The sequence below is a fragment of the Monodon monoceros genome, unplaced genomic scaffold (assembly GCF_005190385.1).
Source record: "Monodon monoceros isolate NGI ecotype Baffin Bay Population unplaced genomic scaffold, NGI_Narwhal_1 Super_Scaffold_11, whole genome shotgun sequence".
NCBI classification, from domain to species: Eukaryota; Metazoa; Chordata; class Mammalia; order Artiodactyla; family Monodontidae; genus Monodon; species Monodon monoceros.
In genome coordinates, this window is record NW_021703767.1 from 81678937 (window position 1) to 81705168 (window position 26232).

Here is a 26232-nt window from a genome sequence, read left to right on the forward strand (position 1 = left end):
ATATGCTACAAAATAGATAAACCTTGAAAACATGCTAAATGAAACCAACCTGACACAAAAAGACAACTACTGTATGATTCTACTTCCATGAAATATCTAGAATAGGCAAATTCATAGAGATAGAAAGTAGAACAGAGATTACCAGGGGCTGTGGGGGAAGACAGAATGGGAAGTTATTGCTTAATGAGGTAGTGAGAAATTTTGAAAATAGATAATGGTGACAGTTTCATAACATTGTGAATGTAATTTATGCCACTGAACTGTATATTTAAAAATGGTTAAAATGGCAAATTATATATATTTTTTACCACAATTTTTATAAAGTAAAAAAAGAAGTTGAGCCAGCTCCAGCCTAGCTTGAGGAATAGAGAAGCAGGATGTTGAGGGGCTAAGTAGTGGGAAAACATAGATTCTGAGTCAGAAAGGTCTTAGAGGTTGTCAAGTCCAAATCTTGATTGGTATGAGTCCTCTTTACTGTCTCCCCACGTAAGTGCCCAGCTTGTGCCTAAGCGCCTACTTGCTCATGATGAAATTACTCTTTTTTAAAATTTATTTATTTTATTTATTTTTATTTTTGGCTGTGTTGGGTCTTCGTTTCTGTGCGAGGGCTTTCTCTAGCTGTGGCGAGTGGGGGCCACTCTTCATCGCGGTGCGTGGGCCTCTCACTATCGTGGCCTCTCTTGTTGCGGAGCACAGGCTCCAGACACGCAGGCTCAGTAGTTGTAGCTCACGAGCCTAGTTGCTCCGCGGCATGTGGAATCTTCCCAGACCAGGGATGGAACCCGTGTTCCCTGCATTGGCAGGCAGATTCTCAACCACTGTGCCACCAGGGAAGCCCCCAATGAAATTACTCTTTTTTTTTTTTTTTTTTTTTTTTGCGGTACGCGGGCCTCTGACTGTTGTGGCCTCTCCCGTTGCGGAGCACCGGCTCTGGATGCGCAAGCCCAGCGGCCATGGCTCACGGGCCCAGCCGCTCGGCGGCATGTGGGGTCTTCCCGGACCGGGGCACGAACCCGCGTCCCCTGCATTGGCAGGCGGACTCTCAACCACTGCGCCACCAGGGAAGCCCTGAAATTACTCTTAAGGTAGAAGAGTCTGTCCCTATAATGAGCTATCTGTCTCTGCAACTCCCAGCCCCTGAATTTCTGGGTGGTCATGGTGGCACTCAAAAGGAAACTAGAATGGTGCAAAGACAGAGGGTTGTGGAAGAGCTCAGAAGCAGGGCACGTGATGTACCTAGCAGCTGGGATCTGGGACCAGGCTAAAATGTTTTTTAAAAACGCATACCAAATGTAATTGAATACCAGGAGCAATAATTGCCTACTTGGAGAAATGGGTTATTGTCTAGGAATGAAGCAATAGCTTTGGCAGAATCTAATGTTGTACTGAAACTGGTTGCTTTGTTCATCTGTTCTATATATGCTGTTTCCTTATACATGTGCTGTTGATGAGAAACAGATGAAGCATTTTCTCTCAGGAAGGCGTCAGCTGGGCTCTTGTCAGCACTCTTGACTGACAGTTCCGGGGGAAGGTGGCGACCAGCAGCTAATAACCATTGATGGATGACTGATGAGGAAAGGGTTTGGTCAGCAGGCAGGAGGCGAGGCCGCAGGTATAAAAGTGCTATCGAAAAGCAAAACTATGTGCTAAAAAACTAGTTCTTGCCCATTGAGGGAGGATAAAGTCAAAAGACAATTAATTCCTATTTAATTGTGGAATTAAATAGGAATTTAATTTAAATAGGAATTTAATTGTGGATGGAGCTCCCTAGCTGCCATCTTATCCATCTCAGGAGTTCATCAGAAAAAGTACCCAGAATCTCTACAGTGGCATATACTTAGCAATAAAAGGAATGAATTATTGATATGTACCACAACATGGACAAATCTCAAATGCATTATGCTAAGTGAACGAAGACAGGCACAAAAGCCTACATATCATATTATTCCATTTATATGACATTCTGGAAAATACAAAACCATAGGAATAGAAGACAGATATCTTTTTAGCAAGGACTGGGGCTGGGAGGAAGGGACTGGATACAAAAGGTCGTGGAGAAAGTTGGAATGATGAAAATATTCTGTATCTTGTTTGTGGTGTATATATTTGCCAAAACACATCAAATTGTACAAGTAAAAAGGATGTATTTTATGTTTGTAGATTATACAGAATAACATGACTTAAAAAAACTCTCAATCTTAAATTCCCAATTAGAGTTTGAGATGTCCTAGGTAATTTTATTTCTAGCTTCCTATGTAACTTTTTCCTTTCTATAGTAGCAGCAAATACCAAGGACTTTAGTTACTAGATTTTTATAAACATGTCTGAGATATATGGCAGACATTGCCATATATAGAGGGAAAATAGAGGCCCAATGGCATCCAATTACTCATCCACATTAATGGTGTAATGGTGACCAGAATCCAGGTCCCCAGACTCAAAGACCAGTGCTTCTCACATATATTAAATACCCATTCCTCAAATAGCAGCCCATCTTCTTTATAATTAGCAACGAGTAAATAACCATTTTCCCATTTCTAATAATAAAAACAAGGATAAATGGGTCTTAAAAAAAGAAAGAAAAAGTATCCAGAATGTAACACCTCCAAGGAGGCTTACTTTTTATAGCTTTGTGGGAGGTGAATAATAATATCTTAACAATCAAACAGTTCTTTACAGTTTATAATGCACTTGCATGTTTATTATCTTATTTGATCCTCATCAAAACTCCACAAGGAAGGGAAGATATGGTTATCCTCATTGTTTAGATGAGTAAGCTGAGGTTTAGGGAAATTTAGTGACTTATCCAAGGTCACAGGACAGGGGTTTAGGCTCAAAATCTGTTACTTTTCCCAGTACCTCCCTCGTTAGTCCATAAATATTGGGTTGGCCAAAAATTTCATTCGGGTTTTTCCGTAAGATGGGTTTTCATTCGGGAAAAACCCAAACGAACTTTTTGGCCAACCCAATACTTTATTATCATTAGCCAGAGATAGTCTGAATTTCAGACCCAGAAACAAATCAGCTTGTAAATACCCGAAAGATTTTAGGAACTAGCAAGGGTATTTTGAACTATTTAAGGAGAGGTAAAATTTTATGCTGGGAGAAAAATGTGGTAGAATTTATGAATATTAAAAGATGTCCAATGCACTGTTTTTCCCTTCTATTCCTTTTCCTCCCCTTCCTCTCCTTTTCATACTCTTGCTCTCAGAGAACCTTCTCTGAGTTTAATCTTAATGCTGCATAGATTAATAAAAGTGAATTTACACAAGTAAGGATACTAACTGTGGGGACTTAGTTGTACTACACAGTGTTTTATATATATGGTGGGTATTCAGAAAGTATGGCGCTGGCTTCAGAAGTGATATTCTGGGAGCACACAAGTAGCATCTGTTTAGAATTTGATGTCTTCCAAGTATGTACAGTTATACTCTCAATGGCTTGTGGCTTAGTATTCTCACCAAAAATTGCTTTTCAAAATTGTGGTACTTATAGTTTTCTTGTAAAGGAAGCAACGCTGTGATTGTAACCATATCTTAAAGTCTGAAAAATTTCCTAGAGAGTACTCACTATTATTCTCTTTCATTTCACAAGAGGACTTAAGTCTTCTTCTTAACAAAAGAAAATATATGAAAGACTTCTAATCCAGTAACCAATACCTACATGTATTTGTATAGATAGGCAATAGTTTTAATAGTTCTAAGGGAATTTACCTGGATGCATATCAAAGAACATAGGAAATGTCGTGAAGTTATCCTCTTATTTTCTCTAAAATCAAACACTTTACTTACATAAGAATCCCCCAGAAACACTAAAAAACTATAGGGGCAAGCCAGACTATTCAAAGACAGTGTGGGGAGAGCTAAGTTTGTGGGTCATAGCATGTTAGAACTTCAGGCAACAGAGGAAAGGTCTCTGATTTATTATTCCTTAGAAACTGCAAAGACCTTGTCCCTTAATTAAGATATTCCCCAAAATCTGATAGGCAGAATATCTCTCTGTTTATTAGACACCAGAGAAGCAAGTACTCCAAGCCTCTGGTTGGGCCAGGTAATAAAGCATATTGGAGGACTTGTTTAACTCCCAGGGATGATGCCCCTCCCAGTCCAGTTTGCTTTCAATGCATACTTTCCTGGTAGGTAAACTCATCACCCATTGGAGTTGGGGGCTATTAGGAGTAGACTGAGACACTAATTGGTAATAATATTTCTTCTCTGAGAAGAAATTCTCTGAAAATGAATCTTTGAAATCATACTGGAAGTCAATGCAGAGATGGAATTCATCTTGCAAAAATTCATTTTGGAAAGTGAGAAGAAATTTCTTCTGTATGAGAAGAAATTAGGTAATACTATATTTAAAATTCTATAAGCATAAAGCTATAATTTAAGATCATCACGATTATTTCAAAAGCCATAGTTTCATCCCATTTTACTCCTTTTGCTATTGCCTGGGTCTGGTAGGGGTAAGTAAGGACCTCATGTATACTGATCCCTCACAACTCCCTATCCATCTTGACAGTGGTTAGACCACTGATCCTTATGCCATTTACAGCATTTTTATTTAATGGTCACAAATTTATCAGTAATGCACCCATGCCTTACAACATGTGACGGCAGATTCTCTTGTCAAGAGGTGAAATCTATTTCTCAATCTGGGTTAGCCCGTAACTTGCATTGGCCAATGAGACATTAGCAGCCACAATGCACACACAGGCTGGAAAGTCACATGTGCGCTGGGGCTTGCTCTCTTGCTGCATTTGGTACCCTGAGCAGACCATGTGAACAAGCCCAAGTTAGCCTGCTGAAGGATAAGAAGCCACGTGGAGGAGAACAGAGGTGTTCTAGCTAATAGCCAGCTAATCACTGGACTTGTGAATGAGACCATCTGGAACCAGCCAGCCTCCCAGTCAACCTGGCAACTGACTGCAGACACGTGAGTGAGCCAAGGCAAAGGCAAATGAAGAACCGCCCAGCATAGATTACAAACCCACAGAATCATGAGCTAAACAACAGCTTATTGTTTTAAGCCATAAGTTTTGGGACAGTAATGGAGTAAAGGCTAACAGATACATTAAATTATATTTTATTTGGTGCTACTAGGTGACACACTTAAAGTTAGTGAAAAACCTAATTTAATCAACGGGCTCTCTCTGGGATTTAATTTTCCTCCTCTGTACTTTAGCTTTTCTAACTTTAAGGAAAGCAATATTTTCATGAAGGTCAGCAGTAATTCTAATTCAAATGTATGCACATACAGTTTTCATATCCTCTTTTCCTCTTTTCTCTCCAACAACTTCACCAGAACCCACTAGGAAGATGATATTTTAATACATGCTATCTCCAAATAAGAGAATAATATATGTTAAGGGCTTAAAAAACTCCCAAAATGTCATACGTGTGAGGTATCGTTATTGTTTCACAATGAAAAGAGTTATATAATTGCTATCAGAATCAGAACACCCTTACTCCTTCTCACTGAGAGTTTCCTGTCTGTTTAGCAGCACCTGGGACAGTTTCCAGACTTACCTGAGACTTGAAGTAAGTTTCTTGTGGGGTGGCAAGTACATCCGCAGATGCGATGTCTAAATGCATGAGTGTCTGCCGAAAAGAAGGTCGATTGCGAGGTTTACTCTGCCTAAAAGTTAAAAAAAAAAAAAATAGCTTGTGCATTCGAGAAGTTGTGTCCAGGAGGATAAAGATTTTACTCTACTTTATAAAAAATATTTTTGACTCCATGTGTGGCTATGTCTCAGGCAGTTTTGATGTACTGAAGAGCAAAAGGAAAATGTAATTATGAGATACCTCTAATGATGAACTGGAAATCTCTAGGATCTGTATTATAATAATTATCCCTTAGGACTGGTAAAGTAATGATAGATCATTTACTAAGGCCTACTATTTTAAGATATCACACCAAATTCTTTATTTATAACTTTTAATTAATCATAACACAACAACTCTATGAGTAGGTGTTACCCCCATTTTACAGATGAGAAAACTGATACTTGGATGACATACCCAAAATTACACAGATAAAAAAGGGCAGAGCAAGTATTTAAACCCAAAGTTCTCAAATTCCAAGTCTCCTAGACTTTACACAAAGTAAGGTTATTCACTCCAAATACACGTTAGAGACTTCCTTGCAGTTTTAAATATAGTTTAGAGAGTTTTAAATATGGTTTTGAGGAAGAAGGTAAAAGAGAATATTGGGAGAAACATATTTCTTACCATGTCTGCTTCATAAGGATTTTGAATCCATCAGGGCAAGTGGAAGGAACTGGAAGGTGTAGGCTATTGCTTCCAACACCCCAAATAATGGCTGAAGAGTCTACATCTTTGTATGGGATCTCTCCTGTCAGCAGCTCCCAAAGCACCACTCCAAAAGACCTACAGTAGCACCGGGAACAAGTATAAAAGACATTTCAGAAAGACTGACTTGTATTTTAGTTATTCATTTATTAATATTCAATCGAATATATGCCCAGTTTTAAAATTCTAATATTGTTATAGGAAAAATAGAAACAGCCAGGAAAACTCTGAAAAAGAAAATTAATGAGGGGGTAACCAACACTATCAGATATTAAGACATACTATAAGGCTTCAATAATTAACACTGGTGATCAATAGTCAGCCAGAATATTGGAATGGAATAGAAATCCAGAAATAGACCCAAAACATATAAGAATTGAGCATATGAGAGAAGTGACATCTCACACCAGTGGGGAAAACTGATTATTCAATAAATGCTGTTGGGAGAATTGGGGAAACAAATTTACACTTCATCTTACATCAAGGTAAATTCTAAATGTATCAAAGATTTAAATGTGAGAAACGAAATCATAAAAATCGTCAAAGAACACATGGAAACTAAAAAAAAGAATCTTAGAATGTTGAAGTCTTTTCTAGTTAAGAAATCCAGAAGCCATAACAGGAGAGATTGATAAATCAAACTGCTTAAAAGAAAATCTTGCTGTGGAAAAAAACTTCCACCATAAGAAAAACAACAAAAGTGAAAAGTACCTATAATTTATATACACAAAAGGATAATCTCCTTAATATATAAAATACTCCTGTAAATTGATAAGAATAAAAGATCAGAAAGCTTAGTAAAGGATTAGAGTAGTTCACAAATAAGAAATTACAAATGGTTCATAAATATATGAAAAAATGTACAACCTTATTTATAATATTAGAAGAGGAATGCAAATTAAAACTGCACCTATGACACTGTTTGTTTACCTATATGGTTGGCAAAAAAATCCCAAAGTTTAACACATTTTATTGCTGAGACTGAAAAAACACTCTTACACATTTCTTTTGGGAACATAAATTGGTATAATCCCTAATGAGGACACTTTGGTAATAATTACCCAAATTACAAATGATCCCACATGTCTACTTTATCTTATTTACTCTAAAATTACATGCAATTTTAACATATGCTATTTTTTTGGTTTTAAGTCTAAAAGTTACTAGTAGCCAATATTAAGAATGGAAGAAAAACAACTATAGGGAAATATACCAGGTTTTTTGTTTTTGTTTTTTTTTTCTGCCAGGCCACGCAGCATGCAGGATCTTAGTTCCCTGACCAGGGATTGAACCTGTGACCCCCATAGTGGAAGCGTGGAGTCCTAACCACTGGACCGCCAGGGAAGTCCCAAGGGAAATATACTGTTAATAGCAGAGATTTGTAACCTCAGAGGAAAAGTTAATAAAGATTAACTCCCCCTCCAAAAAAATAAAGCCCATCAGGGCTGTTTAATAAAAGGGCAAACAGCCCCATACACCTCAAATAGGTCTAAATCATATAACTGTATCACAGCAAAGTACATCACTGATATACCCAATGATGGTCTGAGTCACCAAGAATAGGTAAACTTTGTTAAACATATTTTATTAAAGAAGGTGAAAATTGTGTAGTATATTTCAGAAAGACTTTTATACTAAATGGCTATATAAAGTGAACTTTTAATTTTCCAGAAAGTTCAGCATATTCTCTGGGAGTCCCCCAAACTGATGACTTACTGAATGGATATTCACCCTAATTCCTTCTCCCCCAATCCTTCTTACCAGGTGTGATGATCATGCTGGGTAGTACCTCAGATTATATGAGACTGAAATCAACCAGAAGTGAGTAATACTAAAGAATATTTTGGGCAAGTAGACGTGTTGAAAGAGGAAAGCGCTAACAGGGTGAAAGTGGGAACAGGCTTTCTGGTTGGCACAGATGGCACCACTCACCATATATCGACTTTTTCAGAGACAGGTTCATTCCGTATCACCTCTGGCGCCATCCATGCTACTGTGCCAGCGAAGGACATCTTGGTACTTTTATCACTAAGTTCCTTAGATGTACCAAAATCTGAAATTTTTACTGCATCTGTGTGAGTCACTAAAACACTTTAAAAAGAAATAAAGAAAACATCCAGATCGTTAGTATTAATGAAAAGCACGACTAACTGGCAACTGAAGATTTTGTTTGCTGCCTCCTACCTTGCAGAATTCAGCTCTCGAGTTCCAGTACTACTGGGGCATTAGCTACACACCACAAACAGCATCATTCATACTTGTGAGGTAGCATAGCATAGTGGGCTTTCTACATCTGGTTTTATCCTGCCTCCACCACTGCTAACTGTGTGACCTTTGCCAATTACTTAATTCTTCTAAGCCAGTTTTCTCATCTGTAAGATGGAGACAATTCAAGTCACAGTATCTTATCCACAATTCAAAAATCTCCAAAAATTCTTTATAAATATTTTTTCATATATATAAAGTAAACTCAACTTATCCCACTTTGTGCAACTGTCAAAGGCTTTGCTGCAGATTTATGAATGTGGCTGATCATAGGATGTGGCCCCAGACTTCGCTGGGGGTGTAAGGTAAATGCCCTATGTTACATTTCTGAAATCATCTGACTCCAAGAGCTTTGGATGAGGGATTATGGGTCTGTAATAATGGTCTCATAGGATTTTCATTTGAACTAAATGAGGTAATATACGTAAAGCACCCATCTCCATAAACATTGGTTTTCATCCTTGCTGGTCTCAGACAACTCAACAGGAAAAACACTTCTTTTAAAACACGTTTAAATGATGGCCAACTAAAATCATGCATGGCACCATGACACAAGGGATTCATTATTATAAAAGGCTAATAAGTATGCTGGGATTCCATTAATGTTGATAAGGAAAAGCAGGAATAAATTTAAGCTTAGGTAGATTCCACACAAGTCATGTTATACTTGTTACAGTGATCTGGGTTGTGACTTGGGGCAAACTTCTTTTGCTAGCCTTAAAGTGAATAAAATCTAGTACCAGTCAAATCCAGAGAATTAGCATCCACACACACTAGACTGAATTCACTTGAAATAACCTGTTTAGAACTTTAAAATGTTAATGAGTTAGGGTTTCAGAGGCTTAATGATATACAGACTTAATTTTAACACGAAGTCTTAATACTCAAATAGTATCAGAATTGAGGCAGCTAGAAAACAGAAGACTTCTCAATCTATCTCCTTCCTCCTCTATGTGAACCAGGAACTTGACATTTGCCCCCCTCCCCGCCAATGTCAGATGGCTCTCTACCAAGCAGTTCATTGCTTATGATTGCTTTAGAATACCTTCATCCATATCTTAACCCTGGTTTTGTACGTGACATATAAAATTTACATAATTTAGGAATTTTGATTTAATCATGTTAGTCTTAGTGAAAATGCGTAAGGATTAAAATATCATGGGATATGTGAGATAACTGGAGAATTGCTGGTATCATATACGCTGAAAGTAAAAAAAGGTGATAAGCTCCTAGTAAGAAAAACACTAGAAGCTTCCTCTTCTGCCTCTTTTGTTCTGCTCATTATGGGACCTGTTAGTATGACAAGAGGGAAGAGCCATGGGAGGAGACTAGAAAAGATACAACGTTGGGACTTTCGTGAAGGCTTCTGAGACAAAGTTGGGGTCACACAGACTAAGGATTTAATGCAGGTAATGAAATCTCTCTTTACAGCAGATTGACCTTTGTCTTCTCAGTGTCAGCTTGGAACCCAAAGAGGCCAAGGCTGCTGGAGGTTCGGGATGGTACTGATAGCAGAGGGAAAGACTTACTAGATAACAAACTTATTGCTCTAATTTTTATTTTTTAAAAAGATTTATTTTATTTATTTATTTTAGGCTGTATCAGGTCTTAGTTGCAGCACTTGGATCTTCATTGAGGCATGTGGGGTCTTTCGTTGCGGCGCGTGGGCATTTCTCTAGTTGTGGAGTCTGGGTTTTCTCTCTCTAGCTGTGGCGCGCAGGCTCCAGGGTACGTGGGCTCTAGTTTGCGGCACGCAGGCTCTCTAGTTGAGGTGCACGAGCTCAGTAGTTGTGGCGCACGGGCTTAGTTGCCCTTTGGTGTGTGGGATTTTAGTTCCCTGACCAAGGATCGAACCCGTGTCCCTTGCATTGTAAGGCGGATTCTTTACCACTGGACCACCAAGGAAGTGACTGCTCTAATTTTTAAATGACAAGAGTTAAAGAGAGTAGCATGTGATTTACATATGCTAAAATTTCCTGAATTCTTCCTCTAAAATTAATTCTTCTTTTTTTTTTTTTTGGCCGCTCTGCCTGGCTTGCAGGATCTTAGCTCCCTGACCAGGGATTGAACCGGGGCAGTCACTGGACTGCCAGGGAATTTCCTAAAATTAATTCTTAAAGAGAACAAGGTGGTTAAGAAGGAGGCCATTCAAAGAGGTCTTTGGGGGCTTCCCTGGTGGCGCAGTGGTTGAGAGTCCGCCTGCGGATGCAGGGGACACAGGTTCGTGCCCCGGTCCGGGAGGATCCCACATGCCGCAGAGCAGCTGGGCCCGTGAGCCATGGCCGATGAGCCTGTGCTCTGCAACGGGAGAGGCCACAACAGTGAGAGGCCCGCGTACCGAAAAGAGGTCTTCGGCAAGTATTTTGTGTACTTCATGTGTATGCAGTGGATGACAAAAGCAACAGATTGTGTGAAAAATGTGAACAGAAGGAATGAACACTGTAATAAAGTTTATTTGCAAGTAAAGCAAGGAGAAGGTTGTTCAGTGAGCTAACGACTATAATAAACATTGTTGAGAACTATGGTGATAAATAAGAGCTGCTTTGAAGTTGATATCAAGGACAGATTTGTATCTTCCATGGAGAAGAGGCAGGATTAATTGTGAATCCCTCATCTTCACATGATGAGGGAGAATGCAGTGGTCTGTGGGCTAAGTTCTGGGTTCAAGTCCTAGCTCCATGACTTTGGGCTCTGAGTTCTAGATTTTCTTATATAAAATGATATTTGTTACATCTATTCCATACATTTTTGCTAAGATCAAAGCAGATGTGATCATGGATATTTTAAAATGTTGTAAACCATGAAAGCACTATGCAAATATGTTTTTGGATAAAGATTAATTCTTCTCTGCTTCTCTAAACAAAAATGTGGTGGGAAATAATGTTTAAAAATAGGAGCTACACTGAAATATACCATTTAATCAATTCCTTTCCTTCCTTCATGCATTTTGGGGAACTGAATAAACATTCCTTTTGAAGTGGTTATTGGTAGCCAAAGAATCACTTTGAAAACAGGTTACTAAAAACAGCTCTGCTTCTCTTTTCTTTTCTTTCTTTTTTTTTTAAAGGTTTTTTTTTTATTATGTGTAACACAAAGTTATTTAAGTCAATACATTTTTAAGGAATTTCACACATTCTGATTCTTTCCACTGCCAATCACCTTAGTTCCTCCAAACTCATAATCTTCAAGATAAAATAGCCCTTTCAAAAAGAAGTTATCATGTGAGTCAGCCCACAATTCTTTTAGTTAGGCTTCTTAGATCTCCAATGAAATATGGACACACTTCAAAATTCCCCACCTGTAATCTTTGGGATCCAATTTCCTCAAGCGATTTACTTTAGGACCATGTTTAGGGTCAGGAGATGGATCTGCCTGGTTCTGAATTTGACACCCTCTAAAAATGTATTAGGTTCAAATCATATTCACTCCTAAGCCATCACACCCTAGAACAATACAGATCATTGGGATATGCCAATCTGCTTCTCTTAAATAACCAATTTATATTATTTAATGGGCACTGTGAACCTCGTTACCTTGTTTCCTTCTTTGCTTAGACTCTAGGAAGCTCAAAGCCAAATTCATAAGCCACCTCTAACAACTGTACAGAATCTTATGGTATACATTTTGTGAACAAGCTTTAGTTAATGTTTTTATTTTCTCTTTGCCTCTGTTTCTTATCCATTTTTATCCTGTTGTATATATTTCTGAAACTCAGTTTTTAAAAAATTGGTTTTCTGGGGGGAACACACTGGGAAAACAACAAGTCAAGCCTTCCAATGGGAAAGTCTGGCATTAATTATCTGAGATGATGGAAAGTGAATACTTTAGTTAATATATTTTGTTTCATAGTTGTACAATTAAAAGGCAACAAAAAGGGAAAACTACTGTCAGGTGCCTGGACATATCTGCCATATAGGTAAGTAGGTTAACAATAATCCCCCAAACATGCAAATAGAGTTATCCACTGTGCTAATTTAAACTGAACTGAAAATATGATGTCCAAAAGCTTCAACTATGGTTGATAAAATTCCTTATTTCAAAACAATAAAACAAAATGGCTGAAAAATTAGCTCCAGAACTCACTTAGGTGATTTGAGATCACGATGAATAATTTTATGGAGGTGTAAATAATTCATTCCACTTGCAATTCCTGTGGACCAATCTACTAGCAATCGAGGTGTGATCTTCCTGCCAGCTCGCAAAACCTCATAAAGTTGTCCATGGGCACAGTATTCCATGATGATACAGTAACATGGGGCCTGAGTACAAACACCCCTTTCAAGAAAACACAGACATGTACATGAGTACACACATCCATATAAACATATCTGTATACATATTTATATTTTAAGAATATTTAATAAATTTAATAATTAAGACCAGTTCTCTGTCCACATTATTTTAAAAATGCATATAATCTTTCCTGATCCTTAAATTACCATTTAAGTCCCTCTAGTCTACATGTTTCTTTGTTATGCGCATAGACAATTTTAGTTTGTTTTGTTCACTTTAGATATCTATATGCTATGCTGTATCAGTGCTTTTTCTGGGGGACCATTCCATTCTAGGACAAAGAGCACCTTTCTCTGAGACTTGTGTAGGCTGGATATTTTAGATTGTTAAGAATAATTTAAATATCTTCCTTTAAAAATTAAATGGAAAGTTTTATATATAGTGTACAGAGAGAATTCAAATAAAATATTGCTATTTTTACTATTTGTTGAATTTCAAATTACTCAAATTTAAGATAACTAGACTGAGGACCAAAAGAATCAATTTTCTATGTTATAGAGTAGCTGAAAAACATTTCTGTTTAGAACAAAAATAATGTTATACAATGTATTATACACCTATGCAGCCTCTATTTTCATCAATTCCTACATCTTCTATGAAGCCTTTCCTGATTATTCCAGTCTAAAAAAAAATCTTTCTCTTCTCTAATTTCCTATGCTACATATTTGCTTTTTATATGCAATTTTTCTCTCCCTGTACAGATTATCGGTTCCTTAAAGGAAAAGGTCTTCAAGTACTTTTCTTTCTACCACATAGCTTAGAAGTTCACAGCAAGTTCTTGACAAATATTGTTTAACTTCACCTGAACGTTCTTTGCTGATAAAGCCTTTGCACAAACAAGTACAGAGGCAAGGGGTAGGAGGAAGGGTACTAACACGAAAGAACATCCTCTATTTGTCAGGCATGTTTACATGTTAGTTAATTGTCTTATTTAATCTGCCTCAAACCATTGTACGATAGATATTATCTTTTCCATTTCTACAGGTAAAGCTCAGCGAGGAAAACTGACTTGTCCTAGGATCATACAACTAATACATGACAGAGCTGGGATTCGAATCCAGTCTATCTACTTCAAAGCCCATGCTTTTTCCACTTACTACGCTACACTGCCTCCCTTCCAGCTTTTAAAAGTTTGTATAGACAAGCATATTGGGGATTCCTATATTAATACTGTTATCCTATAAAAGTGGGAAAATCATATTAGCTCTACTTCACAGTTTTGTTCTGAGAATCAGAAAAGAGAAGAAAAATTACCGTGAGCAATTCTCTGTGTCTTATTTCTTAATGATACGTATGCCTTCCTCCAAAGGAATATCGTTATTCTACCTACAAGACTCCCAGCTAAAGTCCTCAGCCAGCTACCAATTCATGTCCTATCTCTTAGGCTGCCATAAGTGCTGAAAGAATTTAGAGGTTGTGACTTGTGATCATGTGAAAGTCTTATAACAACGGCAGATTATGAATAAGTATAATTAGTTTTTATTTTCCCTGCCTTGATGTGCCTGTCAAATGCCGCAAAGCTATTTCTATTACTCTCCTATCATTTTCTAAGCTCCCCAGAATTCTCATCTTGATTTTTAAAGAAAAAATTTTTTAAGTTTCTGTTACTTGACTTTCAGGAAACCTCAGTGGGGCACAAGTATACAGCAACAGACAATTTAATTTTTACTACAGAGAAATAATGAATAAGGGCAGAAATAGTGTAATGTGCTTAAGAATATCAAAACAAATATTTGTTTGAAACTACTCAGCATCTTACTCAAGTATGTTTTAACTTGTCAGACAAACATTGACATAAAGAGCCTAACAGCGATATGTTATACACTTTTCGTCTTTCTTGACTGACAAATGAGAAGCAATCATTCCATCAGCCCTGTACTATGACAAGGCTTCTTAGTAGCTATAAATAACAGCTCTATAATCACTTCTAATTGCTACCTTTTCTTCCCTTTGGCACTCAATTCCATTAGGAACAGGCAGGTTGGGTTTTCTTAAAAGATTGCTTAAAAATTGGAAGAAAAAGAGAATATAGTATTCCTTTCTTGCACTTCCCTTCTGTACATGGTTCTTACTAACTTCAAAAGAAGCTGAAAGCACAGAAATCAGTATCCAGAGAGATGTACTAAAATCTAGTCATGCCTTCATATCTTCCAGACGGTTCTGAATGATTCATTGGCTAAGCAACACATGGCACAGATGGCTGCAAACATAACACTGCACAATGCTTCAAGAGCATGGTGTAATGGGCCAGGGACACAGTCTCACTATTGTTTTCCATGTAGAGGTAAAGACAATTCAAGCATCTTCAGCCTAAAGAGTTGGACACCAACAGAGCAATACTTATCCATAATGCTGAAAACTGTATATGCAGGTAGGAGGGTCAGAGGGTAAAGCGGGGAAAAGACTCAGAGGAAAAAGGAAGAAACAAAAGAAAGGAAGGAAAAATCAAGCTTCTCGCACTCATCCTCTGAGGACACATTTCTACCTTCAGTAACTCACGACCTCTTGCTAGAAAGCCCTCTTACCTGAGACTCATAGCCTTGTTCACTTTGGGAGGCCAAAAGGCCATGCTCATCTATAGAACATTCAGCGTCTCAAACCTAGCATACCAGTGATTTAAGCTTAAAGTTTAGTTAAATAAAAGGCTCTTCCTTCCATTTACGAGGGTAACCACACTGCAGTGATGATCCTCTCAGTGAAGTAAAATGAATGAAAGTGAGCCTCTGACAGACTTGTCTGCTTAAAAATAATCCTCCTATTGTCTTGAGAAACTTATCATCTTGGGAAGGATTATAATTGGTCTCGATAGCATTTTGTTTTAGTTTCACATCCTCCTGGCCCTCCTAGGGCAACCAATAATAGAATCACTACAGCAACTGAAATTCTCTCCCATGTCCTCTGCAGGGATGTTCCTTCCACAAGGAAATGAATCCAAGGACTTCATTTAGTATCCCAGTTGAATGCTTCTCTTCTTTTCACACTTCTTTCCCTTTCCAAAGTAAGGGGTCTTGTTTGGGAATCAAAACTCAACCTCAATACACATTTAAACCCATTCTACAAAACTTGTACCCATGATTTCTATTCCTTACTTTGGGGATATATTTCCAATTAGAAATTATTGCATGACATGTTTAGCTTTATAATGAGAGTTTTATTGAGGAAAGGATTCCTCTTGGGGGCTGGAGGAAGTCCCTCCTAGGTTAGGAAAGGAGAATTTGTAAGTTATTCTACTTTTAGCTATAGGCTTATTGGTCATACTATTTTCCAGAATTGAAATATATATAAATTCAATATATATTATATAAAAATATACCAAGAAGATCTAATTTCTAATCTCTCTTCCTTCCTAAAGGCTTTCTTTCCTGTTCTTCACCTTTCTTCCTCCTAAGCCACTCATTATTCATTTGTTCAAGCCTAGGGCAAAATTTCAAGGCTGGTAAGAGAAGGAACTCAAGGGGAGAGTACAGGGAGAAGAGATTATACATATTCAGAGCTCAGCACTGCCAAGTTTGGTGCCTTCTACAAATTTACCTCTGAATCTTTCCATTTTGCTAGGGACCCCTGTCAATATTATGAAAATAAGGGACTAAACTAGAAAGATATATTCACATACTCTTGAAAACAACCACTTTGTGAAATAAATATAGCATTTAACTTACTATCATCACTAATTTTACTATTATTAGATTTAGAAAGCTGAGTGTTTGGCATTCCTTGAAAATGGATCTGGCAAAACCTGAGGCAGGGAGAAATACTCTGAAGGTACCTGTTATTACAAGTTAATATTTAAGAACAGACACTAATAGAAACTAGTAAGAAAATACATCTCTATTTACAAGGAACTAATTGTTCTCTGATCACTTCACATGTTAGCTTTGTTTTCTTAACTGAATTTTAGGATGTTCAGGTTATCTTGAAGTAGCCTCTGTTGTCCTACTGATAATGATATTGATTCAGCAGATCTGACTGCTTGGCAGGAATCTACCTTCTCCCTCTCTGTCCCACATACATCCCTTCCAAGAAGTGTGTGCTCTGGCAAAAAGAACTATTAGACTATAAAATCCTTAAAGACATGATTCTAATATAATAGTTCTTTGGTACCCTCCCAAAGCACCTAGCACAGTGCTAAGTCTGTAGAGTGTTCTTAACATGTCTTTCAAAGCAGGAACTTAAATGTATATACTGGAGGAAAGAAAATCTCTCTATTTCTTTAAAAAAAAAAAAAAAGCCTTGACCTACTTGAAAGCGATGATGTTAGGATGCTTCAACTTCCTCAAATGCTTGATATCCGTCTCATTCTGCTCTCTCACTTTCTTGATGGCCACCTCCTCCGCTCGGAACTTGCCCAAGAAGACAGCTCCCTGGGCTCCACTACCCAGCCACTGCAGCTCTGAGATCTCCTCAAATGGCACTTCCCAAGTATCTAGGCACACAAGTGAGAAACAAGCTTAAAGAGATCTCAGTGGCCCCTTGTAGAATGCTCAGGGGCCATTCTACAAGGCCACTCTGAAGGGACCAACTTCACCATCACCCAAAATGACCTCTATCCTTTGTCTCTCACCTGGTAACTCTCCAAAAGATATAACCTTTCTATGGGTCTTGAAACCATAGATAAGATATTCACATGTATTAGTTTGTATCAATTTTTAACCAGTGAAATTCAGCAGATCAGAGATCTCCAGTATAATCACCTCTGAACAAAACACATCCTGACACTCCCACAGCCCCACCTCCTCACTTGAAGCTTGCATGTTCAGTCAATTCACCTATCTGTCTCTACATCACCATCCCTACCCCATCACCCATTATGTGTTGCTTTATTCCTCTTTGAATTTCTAGTGCAGGTTCTCAATTAATACTTGCTGAATGAATTTTCAGTGATACTCTCCTAAAGATCTAATGATGTATAATAATTAAATTAGTATTTACCTTTTATTTAGCACTTACTATATGCCAGACACTAGCATAGTGCTTTAGATCTGTCATGTGTTTAACTCTTACAACAATCCTATAAGTCTGGCCTTATTACGGTTATTTAAAAATAAGAAAACTAAGCCATAGGGTAACCATGCCTTAAGTAACTTAATCAAGGTCACATAATTGGTAAGTGGCAAAACAGGGCCCAGGACTCCAGAACTGGCTTGAATCCAGGGACAGTGTTTTCTCTACTATACCACATTATCTCTCATGAAGTATTTGAGAGAGAGGGTCATTAGTCATAATATACTTACTCATATAGATGCAGTATTTTCAAGTTTCTGTTTTTCTTAAAGTTTAATTTCTTTTTGCACCAAAAATGTAACAAGTGGTGGCATTATTGATGATTCATGTTATGTCGTTTATCCTTTTCTGTATTAAAAATTTTAAACCATAAGCCTATATTACTTTTATTTTTAATTGAAGTATAGTTGATTTACAATATTGTGTTAGTTTCAGCCTATATTACATTTAAAATGAATAAAATGCTATTTAAAATAGATCAAAAATTCAATTAATATGTGCTTTAATCTCATGCAACTTAAAAAGACGACTATAATCCATTGATTATCCTTTTTGCCAGTGCATTATCACTGCACTGGTCAGAAATGAACATCAAAGAGCTAAGAGCCCCACAGAGTGAGGAGAAGATGATGACAATGCTAAAGGTTATGAGAGATTCTTGTCAGATCACCAATCACTTAAAGGCCACTGTTTGCAGAACACTGAACAAAGTAGTGTTGAATCAGCTTTGAAGATATTCTGGTCTTGAAAGCAAATCAACTCACTACTACATCAATGAAGCAAGCGCAGAAAGAGTAGAAGGGAACTACATTTCCCTCTTTTCTAATTTTCTTTAACAGAAAAGAAATTGTGTAGATGCTTAATAAAATGTGGTTTCTCATTACAAAGGTTAAAACATGACCTTTAAAATATAAATACATAGAGCAGAAAAAATTATAGTGAGGGTGATTAAAAGCATGGGCACTTGTCCCATTCTTCTGGTATGAGCAGTATTAAAGGTTTCTGCTCTACTGAAATTGAATAGATGCTATACAAAAACAATCTCTCTACAATACAAATAGCTCACAAATATGAAATCACCAAAGAAACAAGTTTGGGTGGAAACAATAAGTTACAGACGACTGCTTTTAGTATCTTTACAGCGTCTAATGACTTTCATCCTTATAGGCTTATTCATGTGGCACATATAGGACACAGGTATTGATGGCACACTTAGTTTTACTCATTAGGGGTCTAGTGAAGAACTAAACACAGTGTCATTTTGACCATTCTGGGGGCTGAATAAAGTACTAGCACTGGATTCTGAGCAAGAACATAACTGGGCAATATTTCTCCAAATAACTCTATAAAAGCCCAAGTTACCCTAATTTTTAATACATAATTACTAAAATTAGACAGTCTTTCGCTGTCTTTTTTTTCCTATTTATGCAATCTTTATTTACTGTTAAGTACTAGAAAACATTAGAAAATACTAGAAAAAGCAGAAAAGCACATATTTTATCTGAAATCCCAGCACATATTGTTTTCATCTTCTTTTAGTCTTTGTTTATATGTATACAGCTATGTCAGAGTTGTATGTGATGTATAATTTTTTCTACTTTTTTCATATATTATGTATTCCCCATGTATTTACAGTTTTTATTATAAGCTTAATAGTTACTTACTGTACCCTCTTACCTTTTTTTGTACTTGTTTCCACTTTTTTGTTTGCTAAGTTAAATTTGATACTTTTTTCTTTCTTTATATTACTTCCTCATGTTCAATCCTGAGATTAAAGAGTATAGTTTCCTAGTTCTTGGTATACATTCCAAGTTGCTATCCAAAAGGATTTTTCTAGTTTTTGCTGACAGTAGCAAAGTATGAGCAAATCTCTTTTACTGCAACTTTGCCAGCAATGAATGTTGCCGATTATTTTTTGGTGCTAATTTAGTTAGGTATAAAATAGTGTTTTATAAGTTTGCACTATTTTAATTGCCAGTGATATAGGATATTTTCTCAACATTTGTTTAATACATCTTCTTTGTATGAATTATCAGATTTATCCCTTGTCCATTTATTTATTAGGGTCTTGCAGTTCTCATAAGCTCAAAGGAGCTTTCTATTTCTTTGACACATACGAAGAGGCTTTTTACAAAAGCATTTTTCTTTTAATTTTATTATGTTTTGAACAAAATATTTTTATAGCTGCTTGTCATTTGCTTTGCAATTTCTTCTACTGCCTAATCTATCTTCTAAGAGTGATCTATAGTTGATTTTTAAAAAGTTTAACCTTTACATCTGAAGTTTATTTTGTTGTATGGTATGAGAACTGATGCAAATTAATTTTTTTCATAGTGTTATTTAGTGATTCAAAAAACAATTTGTTAAATAATCCTTTCTTTTTACTTTTTTTTTTCGGTACGCAGGCCTCTCACTGTTTTGGCCTCTCCCGTTGCGGAGCACAGGCTCCGGACGCGCAGGCTCAGCGGCCATGGCTCACGGGCTCAGTCACTCCGCGGCATGTGGGATCCTCCCAGACCAGGGCACGAACCCGCGTCCCCTGCATCGGCAGGCAGACTCTCAACCACTGCACCACCAGGGAATCCCTTTACATAATTATATAATGTTTATATTGTAATTTACTATATATTTTATAAATAATTCCTATTATTTAGTATTTTTATAAAATGAGAAATAAATGAAGTATTAAAATACAAATGATAGGAGGGAGGGACAAGATAGGGGTAGGGGATTAAGAGGCACAAACTACTACGTATAAAATAAATAAGCTACCAGGATATATTGTACGGCACAAGGAATGTAGCCAATATTATATAATAACATTTTTTTATTCTTCTTTTTTTTAAAGATTTTTTTTTGATGTGGACCATTTTTAAAGTCTTTATGGAATTTGTTACAATATTGCTTCTGTTTTATGTTTTGTTTTTTTGGCCGCGAGGCATGTGGGATCTTAGTTCTCCGACCAGGGATTGAACCCACACCCCCTGCATTGGAAGGTGAAGTCTTAACCACTGGACCGCCAGGGAAGTCCCTATAATAACTTTAAATGGAGTATAATCTATAAAAATATTGAATCACTATGTTGTACGCCTGAAATTAATATAGTATTGTAAATCAACTATACTTCAATTAAAAAATAAATAAAATAGGGCTTCCCTGGTGGCGCAGTGGTTGAGAGTCCGCCTGCCGATGCAGGGGACACGGGTTCGTGCCCCAGTCCGGGAAGATCCCACATGCCGCGGAGCAACTAAGCCCGTGAGCCACGGCCTCTGAGCCTGTGCATCCGGAGCCTGTGCTCTGCAATGGGAGAGGCCACAACAGTGAGAGGCCCGCGTACCTCAAAAAAATAAAAAATAAAAAAATAAAAATATAAATAAATAAAATAAAATACAAATGATAAATATATTTGGCACTCAAATACCAAAGGTTGATATTATAATAAATAACAAAAATTTCCTTGACCAACAGTAGCTCACGCCTGTGTTAATTCATCTATGTTCAACCAAATCTTAATTGTCCATGGAAAAATAAAGGGGCCGGCATTGGTAATTCAAGAACACAGAGTGTAAAGTAATACTTCAACCACCTTTCCATCAATTTTTTTTACTAGAACTGACTACCAGAAATAAAATTGATTCATGTGATTTAGTCCTCTCTGTCCAGTTCCAATGTCCTGATCGATATCTAGTAGGGAGTCAAGGAACAAGAAAATGGCAGCAAAAAGAACGTTAGCAACAAGGATATACAAATTGGGGGCCTAGATCACTGAGGAACAAGATAACAAACCTTATAATGATGGAAACTGGCTGTGCTCCCTCCAGGGTTAGTCCCAGACTTTCTGCTGCTTTTACAGCTGTCCCATTGGTACTCTTCCCCAGCTTTTATCTTCTCTCTGATTCATCACTATGACTACTATCTTAATTCCAATATCCACCATGATCCCTAGGACTGAGAAAAAGCCACATGCCCACTCACTTTAACACATAAGTTCTCCTTTGTTTATTCAGACAAGTCTATGACAATACTTGCTTTGAGACTGGGAACTATTTGGCAATAAAAGATTTCACATATTACCTTACTTACGCTTCACTACCAACATACTAAATGGGAGATGAAGATATCATTAAAAAAATTTAATCAAGTGAAATTTCCTCATAATACCAAATGCAGGGACACATCTGTTATATGTACTATCCTTTGGTTGACTGTAATCCAGGATTAAAGATTAGCTCCATGATCCCAGAGCTGACAAGAAAAAAACTACACTTAGTTTCAGGCTAGTGAATCTCTTCTACAGCCCACAGCAACACCTGCTCACGGTAGGATATCCTGTCATTTGCTGAAGAGCTGGGCAGCTGCCGTACCCTTGTAAGCTTAAACTGACCAAGGATGTGTCTTATTTGCTCCTGAAATAAGCCTTTCTGAAGGTCACATAATCAATCGGAACACAAATTAAATACAAGGTTACAGAACAATAAAGAATTTTAAAGGCTTCTTTTAACAGACATAGGATGTGTCTGTTAGTCTTCTTTATGAGTCTGAACCTCAATGCTGCGTTTGGATCCTGAAACCTCCAAATTGCCACCAAAATAATTATTAGACTGGACAAGTTAAGACCCCAAAAACCAAATGAGTTTATCACATAAGCAGATATTAGTAAGTTTTGTGTCTAAGCAGAGAAGAAGGAACTTCTAAAAAATAATAAATTAAGGGTGGGTGGTTATGGGATGACAAGTGATTTTTATTTTCCTCTTTGGATTTGTCTTTATTCCCAATTTTTAAAATAATAAAACTGTTTAACATAGGAGTCCCCAACCGCTGTGTGACAAGGAACAACTCTTTAATTTCCCTGAAACCTTAAGATCATAGAGGGAAAAAGAGGGTAGAATGTGCAGGGTATGGAGAGAAAACAGACAGACAAAACCTAGGGATTGAGAAAGAATGCTGTGGTTGACAAATCCTGGAAAGTATACCTGGAATGGACAGATTTACAGGTAAATCCCAATATACTTATGGAGAAGGGGTATAGATGGGGAGTCTGGTATTGGTTTAGGAGAAAGTATTTCAGAGTCAATTAAAAAAAAATTGAAGTATAGCTGATTTACAATGTTGTGTTGATTTCTGCTGTACAGCAAAGTGATTCAGTTATACATATATATATATACAATCTTTTTCATATTCTTTTCCATTATGGTTTATCCCAGGATATTGAATATAATTCCCTGTGCTATATAGTAGGACGGTATTGTTTATCCATTCTATATGTCATAGTTTGCATCTACTAACCCCTAACTCCTAGTCCATCCCTCCCCCACACCCCCTCCCCCTTGGCAACCACAAGTCTGTTCTCTATGTCTGTGAGTCTGTTTTTGTCTCGTAAATAGGTTCATTTGTGCCATAGTTTAGGTTCCACATAAAGGTGATATCATATGGTATTTGTCTTTCTCTTTTTTACCTTTTTTTTTTTTTTTTTTTTTTGTGGCACGCGGGCCTCTCACTGCTGCGGCCTCCTCCATTGCAGAGCACAGGCTCTGGACACGCAGGCCCAGCGGCCATGGCTCACGGGCCCAGCCGCTCAGCGGCATGTGGGATCATCCCGGACCGAGGCACGAACCCGCGTCCTCTGCATCGGCAGGCGGACTCTCAACCACTGCACCACCAGGGAAGCCCCTGTCTTTCTCTTTTTGACTTACTTCACTTAGTATGATAATTTCTAGTTGCATCCATGTTGCTGCAAATGGCATTATTTCATTCTGTTTTATGGCTGAGTAGTATTCCATTATATATGTACCACATCTTCTTTATCCATTCTTCTGTTAGTGGACACTTAGGTTGTTTCCATGTCTTGGCTACTGTGAATAGTACCACTATGAACATCGGGGTGCATGTATCTTTTTGAATTATAGTTTTGTCTGCATATATACCCAGGAGTAGGATTGCTGGATCATATGGTAATTCTATTTTTAGTTTTTTGAGGAACCTCCATACTGTTTTCCACAGTGGTTGCACCAACTTACATTCCCACCAACAGTGCAGGAGGGTTCCCTTTTCTCCACAACCTCCCCAGCATTTGTTATTGGTAGACTTTTTGATGACAGCCATTCTGACTGGTGTGAGGTGGTACCTCATTGTAGTTCTGATTTGCATTTCTAAAAGAAAGTATTTCACATCAGTAGATGAGTGCAGAAAGACAATGTGGTATATATATATCTACACACACACACACACACACACACACACACACTGGAATACTACTCAGCCATAAAAGAGAATGAAATTTTGCCATCTGCAGCAGCATGGATGGACTTGGAGGGCATTATGCTAAGTGAAATAAGTCAGACAGAGAAAGACAAATACTGTATGATGTCACTTATATGTGGAATCTAAAAAATACAACAAACTAGTGAATATTAAAAAAAGAGAAGCAGACTCACAGATAAGAATAAACCAGTGGTTACTAGTGGGGAGAGGGGGAAGGGGCAATATAGGGGTGGGGGAGTGGGAGGTAGAAACTACTGGCTGTAAGACAGGCCACAAGGATGTATTGTACAACACAGGGAAGATAGCTAACATTTTGTAATAACTGTAAATGGAGTGTAACCTTTAAAAATTGTGTTAAAAAATAAAATAAAATAATACCTTAAAATAAAATATCAAAAAAAGAAAAAGTATTTCAGAAATAGAAAAAATTGAATGCATGGAAAAAGTGGCTAATGGTGACTAATGTCACCTGGTAGCTGTGGAAAAGCTGTCAACAGTCTTGACTAAAATATATGAATACATTTTTAAGGGAGGGCTACAGAATCCCATATTCAGTTATAAAATAAATAAAACAGAATATCATTTATGGTCCATATTATTTCTTTATAAAATTTCTTGATGAAAGAACTCATAACAACTGATCATTTACATAAGGCTGCAAAGATATGTATCAAACACTTTAAAGCAAAAAATCCTTTGAACCCAGCATTCCTCTTCTAATAATTTATCCTAAGGAGTAATCAAGATATGTGCGAAAATTAAGGAATGGACACGTTCACTGCAGTGTGGCTTATAATCACTGAAAATAGTAAACAAATTGTTAAGCAATAGAAGATTGCACTAGAAGTTATCAATGAATTTGGTAAAGTTGCAGGATACAAAATTAATATACAGAAATATGTTAATTTCTATACACTAACAACTAACGATCAGAAAAGGAAATTAAGAAAATAATCCCATTTACAATTGCGTCAAAATGAATAAAATAGTAGGAATAAATCTAAGGAGGTAAAGGACCTGTACTCTGAAAACTATAAGACACTGATGAAAGAAATTGCAGACAACACAAACAGATGGGAAGATATACCGTGTTCATGGACTGGAAGAATTAATACTGTTAAAATGACCATACTACCCAAGGCAATCTAGGAATTCAATGCAATCCCTGTCAAAATACCCATGGCATTCTTCATAAAAGTAGAATAAATAATTCTAAAATTTGTATGGAGACACAAAATACCCCAAATAGCCAAAACTATCTTGAGAAAGAAGAACAAAGCTGGAGGTATCATGCTCCCTGATTTCAAACTATACTGCAGAGCTACAGTAATCAAAGCAGTAAGGTACTGGCACATAGATCAATGGAACAGAATAGCGAGCCCAGAAATGAAACCATAATTACATGGGCAATTAATCTATGACAAAGGAGGCAAGAATATACAATGGGGAAAAGACAGCCTCTTCAATAAATGGTGTTGGGAAAACTGGACAGCTACATGCAAAAGAATCAAACTGGACTACACCATATACAAAAATAAATTCAAAATGGATTAAAGTCTTAAATGTAAGACCTGAAACCATAAAACTTCTGGAAGAAAAAATAGGCAGTATGGTCTTTGACATCAGTCTTAGCAATATTTTTTGGATATGTCTCCTCAGGTAAGGGCAACAAAAGCAAAAATAAACAAATGGGACTACATCAAACTAAAAAGCTTTTGCACAGTGAAGGAAACTATCAATGAAATGAAAAGGCAGCTTACTGAATGGGAGATGATATTTATAAATGCTATATCTGATAAGGGGTTAATATCCAAAATATACAAATAACTCATATAGCTCAACATCAAACAAACAACCTGATTAAAAATAGGTAGGGCTTCCCTGGTGGCGCAGTGGTTGACAGTTCGCCTGCCGATGCAGGGGACACGGGTTCGTGCCCCCGTCCGGGAAGATCCCACATGCCACAGAGCGGCTGCGCCCATGAGCCATGGCCACTGAGCCTGCATGTCTGGAGCCTGTGCTCTGCAATGGGAGAGGCCACGACAGTGAGAGGCCTGCATACAGCAAAAAAAAAAAAAAAAAAAAAAAAAAAAAAAAAAAAAAA

The 26232-nt window shown here is 37.3% G+C and overlaps 1 protein-coding gene across 3 annotated transcripts in view; it reads right to left on the reverse strand.

Annotated features, from left to right (window-relative positions):
- Window positions 1-26232, reverse strand: part of MAP3K13 (mitogen-activated protein kinase kinase kinase 13) — a 164329-nt gene that overhangs the window by 19424 nt on the left and 118673 nt on the right. For all 3 annotated transcript variants that reach the window (XM_029214129.1, XM_029214130.1, XM_029214131.1), the window contains 5 exons: window positions 17106-17289; window positions 12657-12848; window positions 8241-8399; window positions 6228-6386; window positions 5526-5634 (listed from right to left, as the gene is read on the reverse strand). In XM_029214129.1, coding sequence (XP_029069962.1) covers window positions 5526-5634; window positions 6228-6386; window positions 8241-8399; window positions 12657-12848; window positions 17106-17289 — 803 coding nt within the window. The remainder of the gene's footprint in view (window positions 1-5525; window positions 5635-6227; window positions 6387-8240; window positions 8400-12656; window positions 12849-17105; window positions 17290-26232) is intronic.